Raw genomic sequence first — 13738 nt, 5'->3', positions numbered from 1 at the left:
ATGTTGTCAACTTGGTGACTTTCTCAGTAGATTTAGCAACTTTTCAGAATTTCCTCTTTTCTCCATATATTTCTCAATTGGAGTCATAGGGCCCTATCTTGCACCCGGCGCAGCGCAAAGCCGGACACAAGTGTCTTTGCTAGTTTAAGACCGACGCAGTTGTGAATTTCCCGTCCAGTGACCACGTCGTTTAAATACAAAATGCACCTTGAGGCAGCGGAAAGTGATCACGCCATTGACCAACAAAAACCTGGTCTAAAGTCAATAACGCAGCATTTCATTGTTATTTTAACAGAGCATTAGTAAAATGCTCCTAGGCTCGTGCACAGCACGCACACACTATGCTTGTTACACACACAGGGACGCACAGCAGCACACACACATGCAGAAGAGTAAAAATTAAAATATATCAATGTGAAATAATATTATGATATGATCTGCTCGTGCACTTCCACTTCACACACAGGCAGATCAGTTTTTTCTCCTGAAAATCTCCTTCCTGCTTAGCAAATCCTCCATCATAACAGCAATGCTCCAAGGTCCAAACGCGCCTGGCTTTTAAAGGGAATGGGAGAGGACACTGATTGGTTTATTGCATGTTACACGCAAAACACACCTATGAATTAATTAAGACAAGTAAGAACAACCCTTTTGAACCATGCGCCCGGCGCACGGACCCTTTTTTCCGCCGTCAAACTAGCAAAAGTGGATTTGGACACGTCCTAAACGCGCCAGGCGCTTCACGCCGTGCGCTTAGATCGTTAAAATAGATTTTAAAAAATAGGAAACATTTTCGACTCCACTTAGCGCCTCCTGAAGCAATGTTTCGTAGATGTTGTTGTTGTTGTGAGAAGTCACTTTATGTTTTCTAGAGTGACAAGGATGTGTGGATGTCATTTACTTTTGATAATGGAAAGAAAACCACGGGAAACAATTTCAAAATTCCAGAAAAACTGATGAAAGAAACTGAGAAATTACATCTTCTGCCCAAAGCTAATGGAACAGAGTATGTGCAAAAAATGACACATTGTAATTTTTAGATCTGTATCCTACAAACACAAGTTATTTAAATTGTGGGATAGCGATCTCGTTAATTATTAGAATGTGAAATAAAAATGTATTAAAACATTTATCTCATAGGCCTACTTAGTATTTACATCAAAATGTTTTCTGTGCTTCTTTAATGTGATTGGACGGCCCACTTTTAAGCCTCAGCCCACAGCGGATGGAATTATTGTTATTTTGCCATTTATTGTGTTTCTGCAGGATGGTAACCATGGTGATCCAGTTCTCAATCCTCATCGTCCTCCATTCCTGTCTGGTCCTAGTTACCACGGCGGAAGACTACAAGTGTCTGCCTCTGGTCCTGCGCAAAGCCTGCTGCTGGATCAACGAGACGTACGCAGCGCGAAACGTCATCATCTTCATCTCGATCCTCATCAACTTCCTGGCAGCCATGATCAATATAGTGAGTTCCATTTCCACTTCCAGATCATTGGTTGACTTCTGAATATGTACACAGTTGTCTATTTGTTGTCTATGCTCTGACACTTTCTCACTCCAAACTCGTATAATACGGACACTTAGGCAGTGACATATGTATATGTACAAAAGGGGAACGTGTGTGGCATTGAGTCAATATAAACTACAATGTGTGTGTTCATGGTGACGAAGGAACATGTCAACCAGTGCAACCCTGTGGCTCACTGATGTGTGTTTAATAGTTTCTTTGGAGCAATGGAGCTCCATGGCACAGAAGAAGAAGATATACTGTACACACACACAACACATTCACGGTTGGTTTGAGTCTGTACATGAGATTTGTTGACATTAAAAAAAACAGAATACCACCAGGCTTAAAGTCCCAGTGTGTAACGTGTTTAGTCATTCATTATCAAAATCTGTGTTGCCCGTTCACCAACGTGTCCTTTTTCATGAATATTTTCCACCACCATCAATTCCAAGTATTCCTATTGGCTTGAAATTTTACATTTGCATTTGCATGAACTGGGGTAGACGCTCCATATTCATGCTCCATCTTGAAATATGTTAGCCGGTAAGGGACATACAGGACATACTGCTCCACCTTTCGCGTTTTCACCTGGCACATGATAAACTCCCAGGTGCTGCTAATACTGCTAACGGGTATAGTAGCTTCCCGGCCCCGGCAGGTTTAAAGAAGGAAACATGGAGGACCACACGTATTCAAAATCCAAATTTCAGGAACAGGAGTCTTCTTCTTCGCCCAGAAAAAATAAAAGGAGATTGAAAATAGCAAGAGACCGGCTTTTTGAAGCGTGAAGGCTACCGTAGCTGTAATACCTACTTTGAACTGCGGGAGAGTTGATTGCGATGTATGATCTCAACGCTAGATGGGAGAAATTCCCACACATTGGACCTTTTAAGATTACTGGTGAAACTTAAAATTTCACCAACATCTGCACATCTGTGAGACATTAAAAACCCAACCTCACACTAAAACTGGTCTAGCTCGACAGACAGTACATTGCTGGGATAAAGCATCTTGATGTCTCTCCACTTCTGCTATCTCCACTATGGTTTTTTCCCGCTATCCCAGAATAGATGAGCGGTGTAGCGAGACCTTACCACGCTGGAGTATGGTTTGGCAATGCAAAACTTTATTATAACCAATCAGAAAAAGGGGGCAGAACAAAACAAACCAGATCTTGAAAAGTAAAACTGAAGAGTGGTTTAATTAATAATGAATGTGAAGGAGATGTGTTTTAAGCATTGATCCATGTAATTACATCATGTTTGAATTTTAAATGAGGATTGTGAGGTTTGCCAGGGTTGTTGCTCCATTAAATGACAGCCTCTTTTTATAACTATGAGATTCACTTCTTCATAAGCCATTTTTATTATCTGAAAGTTGACCTCATCATTGTGTCTGATATTCCAGCGCTGTTCTTCTGCAGGGCGTCCTTTGAAAGACACTTGCTCTCAAGTCATTACTTAAAGAGTAACTACCGTTTGTGTCTAAGTGACTGATGGTACCAACAATCTTTGACATTTATCCAGTATTAAGCGAGACCGCTGCAGTCGGTCTACAATGTAAGTTAACAGGACGATTGTCCAGCTTGTATTTACATTCACAAAAGTGCTCGTTTTGCTGCTGACAGACTCAGATTAATATTCTACTCTGACAACATTATGAAAAGGATTTCAAGGAGGTCGACCTTTCTGTTAAAGAAGCAAAATTGCGTTTGCTAAACCCACCAGACTCTATGTAAATAAACAGTAATTTTAGCATCGTAAAACACACTTCATTCAAAGTTGACAGAAACAAAATAAAACTAAGAAAAGCCGTTTTGGGTCGTCTTTCCACTTTCCCAACCATCACAACTCTAGTTTTCGTTGAAATAAACACATAGTTTACCGATTTACATGTTTTTTTACATTTTTAAATAAAGTCTGGTGGGTTTAGCGCTAGCCACTTCAGAGCTGTTTCTGGTTAAACAGAAAGGTCTCAAAGAGGTTTTAAAAGGTCTATCTCTGAAGGGATCCTTTCCATAATGTTGTCAGACACTTAAAATAATAATCAGAGTCTGTCAGCGGCAAAATGAGCACTTTTGCGAAATACAAGCTGGACAACTGCCCTATTAACTTACATTGTAGCTTGTTTCACCGCTGCCGACTGCAGCGATCTCGCTTAATACTGGACCAATGTCAAAGATTGTTGTTACCATTAGTCACTTAGACACAAAAACATAGGAAAATAGGGTCCAGGTTGAAACAAACGGTAGTTACCCTTTAACTAAGGCACATGAAACAAGCTTTTGGTGTTTTCTGATTGCATAAAGCAAAGTAAATTATACAATCCTGTTGAGGCAACTGGTAAAAGGATTGGTTTGTCTAAAAGAAAAAGGGGCCCACTAATCAGAACACTGGAGAGGTTTGTTTCTGTAAATGAACTAAAACACAAATTGCTTTTACAAGTTATTTGTATATTAATCCAACAGAACCATTAATACTAATTAAGATGAATCATGCTGTAGCTGCCACAAGTGGATATTGTAGGAAAGCAAATAAAATGTGTTGTCAGTGTACATGTTGCAGATATATTTTTTGGGTCTAAACATTTGGTGACTTTGAACATCTGCTCTTGCAAATACATTTTGCTGTTGCTTATGGAAACCACTAAAGTGCTTTTAATGTAAAGGTTTGACGTCACTACATACCTAAACGCCCCTTTCTCCTGTTTACAACAAACAGTGTTGTCTTTAAAAAAGACAAAAAAATTAACCCTTTAAACAAAAACATCTTACAAAAACCTCATTTTTTCTTCCATGTAAAGTGCTTTTGCATCTTTGTGCTAAATTCCATGCCGATGATAACCATGAATTCTTCTCCTTTTATATTTATTTTAACAAGCCACATTTAAATGCATCACTTCCTGTGTGGCAGGAGGCTTCTCTCAAATCTGGATACGAACTTCAGTAACAGGTCAGCTGTTACAATAATCGCCCTTTTGGTCTCTCACAGCTGTGGTGCGACTTCGACAAGTCCAGCACCTTGAGGAACCAGACGTACAACGAGTCGGTCTCCATCCCAGACATCTGCTTCTACCCAGAGGTACCGACTAAATGAGGTGTCTGAATTTTTTTTTGCTGTCAGCGTCCATCTGTTTGAGAAAGCAAGGGAACAAGAAAAAAAAAAAAGAATTAAACATCCCCGACATCTGCTCGCACCCAGAGGGAGGTCTCGCCTCAGACAACGGCGACTGATGGAGCCGTCAGAAACTTCACGGAGAAAACATCCATTATGTTATTACGCTCACACAATATGCAGCTGATTGATGGACTCAATAAGGGAGTTACATTTTTTGTAGCTGCAAGCTTGGGCTGAGACAGTTATTGTTGTATGTAGACGTCAAAACCTTATTTCCTCCCGAGGGTCTCGGAAACTTGCGTTCGCACAAATAAGAGCTGTTTTTAGATACACAAGAAAGAGTTATTGAGTCTAGCTAGGATAAATCCAGACTGGAATATTAAATAAGACACACAAAGTAAAAAATGCCAAATCATAGGTCTGTAGTGCAAATTTTGAGAGGCCAAAGGCCTGTGTTACATTCTGGGGGGGCATAGAGTTTAAAAGATTTCAGTGTTTCACAGGCAAGTAGGTGTTCATCTTAGTTTAGCATATTAGCATGCTAACATTTGCTTATTAGCAAAGCACAGATGCGGCTGATAGGAATGTGATTAGTTCTGCAAGCATTTGGTCATAAACCAGTATCAGTTTTGAAGGGGCATTATTTTTTTAAAATTATAAAGCAGAAACTGTGCCTTTAAATGAGCCGTCAGGACTTCTGTATCGTTGTGATGTCACAACTATACCGTATATATGTAGAAAGTGCCGCTACAGTCTTTCCCCGGCTGCAATGGCGGTGCAGAGACTCAGAGAACGCAGATGAGGAAGACCTGAAAACGCTGACCAATGAGAGCGCAATGGATTTTTTCAGGAGAGGGGCTTAAAGAGACAGGCGCTAAAAACGTTGCGTTTCAGAAAGAGGGTGAATGCAGCTATGTTCAAACAGACAATATGAGAATTTGAATATGAGAGTTTTTTTAACATCAAAGCATGTAAAGATGTTCTAGTAGAAACCCCAAATACAAGTATGAATCTGAAAATCAGCATGATATAGGACCTTTAATATGCTGACCTGATGATAGCGCTAGATGGAAAGTCAGAGGATCGACGCTCGATGGTGTTTTAAGCCCCCAACTCCGACTTCAAGGCAGCGCTGTGACTGTCGACTTTAAGGCACCTAACCCTACCTTAACCCTAACCATTGCCTAATCCTAGTCCCTTCCAGGCAGCGCTGCCTGGAAGACGACGTTGGGGGCTTAAAACAGCAAACACCAGGCTCTATATCACCCATGAGGGTAACAACAAATTTCACAGCCATCTTTAATCCTCTTTACCTTCTGAATGTCCTGTAAAGTAGAGTAACCTGTTAAGGTAAAGGATGGATCTCATGATATTGAGCATGAATGTCTTTGTTTTTCCAGTATTTTGTGTTCACGGGGGTCCTGGCGATGGTGACGTGCGCCGTCTTCCTGCGGCTGAACTCAGTGTTGAAGTTGGCGGTGCTGCTGGTGATGATCGCCATCTACGCGCTGCTCACCGAAGCTTTCTACACCTCGCTGTTCGTCCGCTACGACACCGTCCACCACAACACAGAGTGAGCGCTTCAGGGGAGAGAGGGGGAATGACGTGAAGCAAAGGGCTGCTGCGTCGAGGACTAACGGCCTCTTGACAGTCGCTAGTCCCGACCTGTAGCGCGACAACGTGGCGTCAAAATGACAACAAAATGACGTAGATCTCGCTGGCGCGCCAGGATTTAAAGTGCGCGACCAGAGGTCATGCACCACTCTGTTTTTCACCACGCGCAAGTAGAAATAGTTATGGTGCTCCCATGACGTCAAACTGGTGCGCCACAGGTCAGGAACGGCAAGTATACCGGATGTTTAAGCCTCTTTATGTAGCCGCGCGCTCTACCAGGTGAGCTACACAGGCGCCCAGAACTTTAGTTTTTAAAGGCCCTGAACACCCACACAGGTGTTTATAGTTAATGTGGCTGATTCGACCTTTCCCAGGACTGTGTGGGTGTGGATAGACTGAGTTACTGACATCTACCTGAGTCCACTGTTAGTGTTGTAGCACCTGTTAGGGCGGGACAAATGACACCTTCATCATCCTTATTGGTAGAAATTTGTGACCTAATAAGTTCCCATCAAAGCTCCGGCCCACCTTCAACCTGAAAAGAGTCTTATCAGCCAGAATAACTGAAAACACCTGTGTGAGTGTTCAGAGGCTTTAATAGAAACGGATTAAAGTCTAAAATTCCAAAATCGAAATTTTAGGCCTTAAAAAGTCTTAAATTTGCAAAAGTATTGTGTTCTAGGTCTTAAATCATTTCAAACAGGTCTTATTTTCCCTACGTCCATGTAACGCTACCTGTAATGCTCTTTGAAATGTTTTTTTAATTTTTTTATTCTGTGGTGTTGTAGCTCTTTCCAAATAATAATTAGCTGTATATGTACAGATTATTATTACTCTGTTTTTTTTTTCAATTTTAATAATTTTATTTACTTTGCAAGTACTTTTGTGACTCTGCATTTCCTTGTACTTTTACTTTTAATTTGACTTGTTGAAACCTGCAGGAACTCTTCTTTGAGCAGCGTCTTCACTCCGTTTTTGTTCCAACAGAAACTTCCTGGGGACCAAAGAGACGTCTTTGCTCCTGATGGCCATGTTCCTCCTCGCTGTGTTTTACCACGGCCAGCAGGTACGATCACACCAGCTTCCATCGTCACTCAACTGTCATTCATTTCCAAATGCAATCCAAGAAAAAGATCACCTGAACATAACATAGCTGTGTCGGAGCAGAAAGCCATTGTTTGGATCAAATGGAGAAGAAAACCACAAACTACAAGCAACTAAATAGTGTCAGTGTTATGGATATTTACTGAGCTATGCATAGATACTCAACGATTGAACACAAAGCACAGAGAAACACAGAGTGATAGTTAAGGTGATATATTGCAAATATTGTATGTGATCAATCACAGGGAAGCCACCGGGGAAAAGCAACAAGGTCATATCACTTCAGTTTTCCCCAGTGTCTCCCCAAATGGGGTCAGCCCTATGTTCCCACAGCCCACTGGTCCCACAGCCCTATGTTCCCACAGCCCTATGTTCCCACAGCCCTATGTTCCCACAGCCCTATGTTCCCACAGCCCACTGGTCCCACAGCCCTATGTTCCCACAGCCCTATGTTCGCAACAGGCCTATGTTCCCACAGGCCTATGCTCCCACAGCCCTGTTCCCACAGCCCACTGGTCCCACAGCCCTATGTTCCCACAGCCCTATGTTCCCACAGCCCTATGTTCCCACAGCCCTATGTTCCCACAGCCCACTGGTCCCACAGGCCTATGTTCCCACAGGCCTATGTTCCCACAGGCCTATGCTCCCACAGCCCTGTTCCCACAGCCCACTGGTCCCACAGCCCTATGTTCCCACAGCCCTATGTTTCCACAGCCCTATGTTCCCACATTCCTATGTTCCCATAGCCCTAAGTTCCAACAGCCCTATGTTCCCACATTCCTATGTTCCCATAGCCTTAAGTTCCCACAGTCCTATGTTCCCACAGTCCTATGTTCCCACAGTCCTATGTTCCCACAGTCCTATGTTCCCACAGCCCTATGTTCCCACAGTCCTATGTTCCCACAGTCCTATGGTCCCACAGCGTTCCCACAGTCCTATGGTCCCACAGCCCTATGTTCCCACAGCCCAATGGTCCTACAGCCCTATGGTCCCACAGCCCTATGGTCCCACAGCCCTATGTTCCCACAGCCCAATGTTCCCACAGCCCTATGTTCCCACATTTCTAGGACATTTCCCTTCAATTTAAGCCCTATCTTCGCACAACAAGGTTAGGGGTTAGGGTTAGGGTTAGTGTTAGGGGGATAAAATCTGATACAAATTTATGAAAAAGGAAATGTGAGAACATAGGGCCTAATTTTGGAGAAAAAAATCTTAGAAATGTGGGAACATAGTGCCTAATTTTGAAAAAAAATCTTAGAAATGTGGGAACATAGGGCTGTGGGAACATAGGCACGCTCCTCTACCAAAGAACAAAGAAAACACAAGGATTATATACTTGTTACAGCACAACACATCTATGCTCTCACTGGCAAGCCGCCAAATGAATATTCCTCCCTAAACCAATGGAAATTTTACTGAAAATTTGGTTAAAAGAAACCCAATTTTTTTTTTTAAGGACAACACGACAGTTAACATCAGAAACGAAGAGATTTGCTAAACAAGTGCAAGCTGTGATTAAAGGGTTTAAGGAGGGGGGCACCTGGGTGGCTCACCTGGTAGAGTGGGCGCCCACATATAAAGGTTTATTCTACGGCGCAGTAGCCACGGGTTTGACTCCGACCCGGCTGGGGCCCGTCACAGGCTGACAGCAGCGTTAATGTAGAGCCCAATTGCTACTGTGATAACAGCATCATGGATGGAATCACGAAATTGAGAAATAGAAAAAAGCTATAGGACAGATGTCATACATTAAGTCAGTGCTAAAAGCTGACTAGAGATTTGAAAATATAAAACATTTCCAACCGAGCTGTAACAGTACATTCAAAAGGTCTTTAAAATACATAAAAAAATAATTCCCAATGACTTAGGCCTGTTGGGAGGCAACTAAGGACTGGTTGTCCACCAAGCTTGCAATACACTGGAGGAAACCCTGTTTTGTACCAAGAAGAAGCATTATATTCATAAAACCAAAGAAAGCCATCCTGTCGGTTGGTATTGCTGTGTTATATCTGACCTCGGTGATACCTCTTCAGATGTAAAGACAAACAGAAACATGTTTAAACATCTGATACATTATACAAGCCGTTTTTTTTATAAAGATGCGGTCCGATTCGGCAGCCTGATGGAAACTGGTATCATGGTTGCTTTCATGCTCTTTGCTATGGCAACCTTTGATCATGCAGTTCAGCGTCGGAGACAGACGGGACACGGCCGCAATTGAGGTTCCTTTGTAGCACCATGAAGGTGGAAAGCAGCCGCATTTGATTCATTCAGTGGCATATTGATTTTCTCTGGGTCAATTCTTCCACTTGTTTGGAAAAGAAGAGACAATGACGGCTCACAGGACGAGGCAAGGTGTTACACTCTCTTTGTGTGAGATGCATCAGGCCGAGAGAAGAGAGTGCAGATTAAAGAGACCGTTCCCGTGTGATCCCGCTTTCTTTTTTTAATTGCTGTGTTAATGGTTTGTTGTGCCCAAGGTGGTAAGCCTCTCTCCACAACCCATAGCTCCTATGGCGCCATTTTGATGCTACCAAGTCATCACCTCCCGTTAGCATCCCATTGACTCCCATTCATTTTTACGTCACTTTAACAGCAAATAACTTTACATCTGAAGTGTTTAAAGACTCTATTTGTCCGTTGTTTATTTCTAAAGAAACACGACAATGTATAAAAGGCTCCATTACCTTGTAGCTCACGTTATGGCTCCGTAGCAGACGCTTTTATAAAAACAGGCTAACAATTGGGTCATAACCAACCAACTTACTGTCCCATAGTAGAGGAATTACCGTATAGTACAGGAGAAGCTCACAGGCAGTTTGGACTTCCATTAGCTGTTTAGGTGTAATTACTAATGTTAACTAGCATGTTAGTGATCAGTAATTAGCCTGTGCCTATGTTATCTCCTTACATATACCTACACTCTCCGTCTCTGTAAGATTGGGAATGATTGAGATTTCTCTCGGCACAGCTACCAGAAGACTTCACACTTTCACACACGTTGCTCACGTCACATCTACGTCTTCAAGCTCAGTTGGAAGCTGCTCAGTAACGCTCAGCCAGCACCGGAAAAATGTCTTCTGATATCCTTCACTGGTCTCCGTCCAGAGACACGGGGTCTGGTGGTCCATCTCTTTAACAGTCTATGGCTGTACCGGGTTTAAACACAACAGGAATTCTGTCATTTCCTGCTAAATTGTCCAAATGATCGTTTGGTAAAAATGAAGTTATTTATTGCTCAAACAATATGTAAAAAAAATCCTTGATTATGCGGCACGTTTTCTTAAAACATGCGATGGAATATGCGGGATATTTAATCAATTTTATGCGATGAAATTGCGGGAACTTGCAAAAACGGTTTGATGAAAATAGAAAAAAAAGTGATTCCCCCAACACCCTGCTTTTCGATGATGTTCACGTCGTGTAATTACGTCACTTCATAACGTAAGTAAGTAAACGCAAAAATGTTCAACTTAGATATATGTGACGTATGGGAAAATATGAGGCCCCTGCATAAAAATGCGGACTTTGGCTGATTATGCATTGAATAATGCGATCGCATAATACCGTTCTTCTGGAGGGACTGGTATAGTGGAAATAGTAACCAACCTTGCCTTTTCTTTATGAAAAGATAACACACACTGGCCCCAGTGGTAGAACCATGGTGGAGCTGACATGGCAAACGTTCAGAAGAGAATCATCAATAAATTAGACTTGATTGGGTATTGATCAGTTGGATCAAATAAAGTGAAACAATAGTTGCAACAGTCATCTCCTCCTTTAGTGAACTACAGCCTTGTGTAATCGACTTAAACAGTCTTCCCAGATCTCCCCCAATTTTAAGAGGGGAGTGAGTTTTCTGCTTGGAGCGAAGATTCAACAGAAACATGTCGTGATGGAGTAAAGCAGAGATTTTTTTTTACCAAAGCCAAACACCGGAATAATGAGGCAGCTTCGTCAGTTGGACTCAGGAACGAAGAACGAGGCTTTTCAATCCCTTTGTAGATGAAAACTCCCAGCGCTGTCGTCTTTTGTTGAGAAAAAGCACAGAAGGTGTAAAAGCATTTGTTGGCGCTTTCTTTCAGAGACACTTCCCTGACTTTGTTGTGTTGTGAAGAAGAGCCAATTAGAGCTGAAAGATGGAGGCGACTTTAATTGTCCTTCTTAGCCTTTTGTTGACTGCAAGGATCTGGTTGAAGCTCTCATTCGGTGTTTGTTAAATGTGAAGGCTGTGTGTGATGTCTCCACAATAGCCCAGCAGACAACATTTGCACACATGCACTATGTCGAAGCTGCACCTACACAACTTATGATGAAAACATCTTTGATCAAAGGTACAAAGAAAATACGCTAATAGATGATTATGGTACAATTTTAGGCTCGCAGGGAGGATGGCTTTTCTGATCAACTGCTATTGTGCATGTAACTGTGAGTAAGAAAGGGATGATTATGAGGCGGTCATTATAGTGAATACAACCCAGACAGGGTGATGAGGACAAAATATTGACTTAACCCTTATATTGTGTCCCGGTCAACCATGCAACTTAAAATTTTTCTGGGCCAAAATTTCAAATTAAAACTTTTTTACACTTTTGTTGCTTTCCCTGATGTTTTTGTCCCTTTTTTTTGTCACTTTTCCTGGCATTTTTCAAGCTTTTACAACGTTTTTGTCACTTTATTTTAATTTTGGCATTTTTGGCCTTTATTTTGATAGGACAGCAGGCCGGAGTCGAACCCCCGGCCGCTGCGTCGAAGAGTAAACCTTTATATATGTGCGCCTGCTCTACCAATTGAGCTAACCCGGCCACTGTTTTTGTCACTTTTTTGTCACTTTTTGTCACTTTTTTCCAAGTTTTTTTTTTTCAAATGTCTTGCAGTTGACACACCTGTAAACGCAATGTTGCAATGTAAGCTAACTAATTAACGTTGTTCCTACGGCTGAAGTTGCTGCGTAGCGATCATAGACCATATATAAAGATGGAGTGATAAAGGCGCTCACCAGAACTGCTGTCATTCATTGCCTGGATTGGAGGACAGGAGTTGGTCTCCTGTTCCCCACTTTTTTTTTCACGGACATCTTTTAGCGGATTGATAGCTGTGCTTCAGAGTAAACAGAACTGAGTCCATGGCAATGATCTGCTATGCATGGCAACGGTGTGTTATACTTGACTATACTGAATTGGATTGAATGCCTTTATTGTCATTGCATTTAAGTACAATGAAATTGTAGAGCCACTCTAGTAAGGTGCATCATCATTGTAACACATATATATTGTATAAAACTCACCTCACAACACATTCATTGCAAACACACACACACACACACACACACACACACACAAACACACACAGGTCTGTGGCACTATCTTTGTGGGGACCCGTCATTGACATAATGCATTCCCTAGCCCCTTACCCTAACCTTAACCATCTCAACTAAATGTCTAACCTTAACCCTTACCCTCACCCTAACCATAACCTAATTCTATCATTAATCCTAAAACCAAATCTTAACCCTCAAACAGCCCTTTAAAGTTGTGGGGTCCAGCATTTTGGCCCCACAAAGCTGTTGGGACCCCGCGAATATAGTTAAACAAGAACACACACACACACACACACACACACACGTACCAGGTATACATCTCATCCATCATTCACAGAAAACACTCTCATTTTTCCTGCAAGCACATCCTAACCATAACATAAAAACCCAACTTGCCCACACTCCCTCTAAGTGGATAATACATATTCTCATGTTATCAAGAAATAGCAGACCGCAGAATGCCTTAGAATTCAACAAAGCCATGTAATAATACTGGATAATGTATTGACCTAAGCAGTTTTTTTGACACTTTTATATGTATTCTGCAGTATGACGCAGATTTTTGTTTTTTTCGAAGCATCAGAGGAAACGAGCCACAGTCATTTAACGTAATAAACTAACGGCAGCGGAGCACTGAAGCCAGACGAGGTTGTTCTTCATGAACGCAGCTTCCTGTCAGAGCAGTAATTACATTATCAAGCACAGTGAACATGAAGCATTTCATTACAAAGCTGAAGACAAGGCTCATATTGTGAAATGATTGGGCGATGTTTTTTTTTTTGACACCTAATTTTCTGTTGAATCATTTTAAGACTTGGTAAAGTGTAATAATAATAAAAATAGGTCATTTTTCATTTGGCTCCGTAACAACCCATTGGTTCATATTCTGATCTGCCACATCTATGGTAACTTTTTTTTTCAATCTGGATATGTCTGACAACATTATGGAAAGGTTTTTTAAGGAGTAATAACAAAAGACGTACTTTGATGACGTCGGGAAGTAGCGTGGGATCATGGGATTTGTTGTCGTCATCATAGTCAACCAGCCGATCTAGCGTCTCCGGCAGAAAA

At 41.8% G+C, this 13738-nt stretch overlaps 1 protein-coding gene across 2 annotated transcripts in view; it reads left to right on the top strand.

Moving 5' to 3' along the window:
* adcy8 (adenylate cyclase 8 (brain)) overlaps positions 1-13738 on the top strand; it is a 129974-nt gene that overhangs the window by 86576 nt on the left and 29660 nt on the right. For both annotated transcript variants that reach the window (XM_028592754.1, XM_028592753.1), the window contains 4 exons: positions 1267-1468; positions 4504-4593; positions 6030-6202; positions 7231-7309. In XM_028592754.1, coding sequence (XP_028448555.1) covers positions 1267-1468; positions 4504-4593; positions 6030-6202; positions 7231-7309 — 544 coding nt within the window. The remainder of the gene's footprint in view (positions 1-1266; positions 1469-4503; positions 4594-6029; positions 6203-7230; positions 7310-13738) is intronic.

Source organism: Perca flavescens, chromosome 12, assembly GCF_004354835.1.
Source record: "Perca flavescens isolate YP-PL-M2 chromosome 12, PFLA_1.0, whole genome shotgun sequence".
In the NCBI taxonomy this organism is placed as follows: Eukaryota; Metazoa; Chordata; class Actinopteri; order Perciformes; family Percidae; genus Perca; species Perca flavescens.
This window is presented reverse-complemented; position numbering and strand designations above follow the sequence as displayed.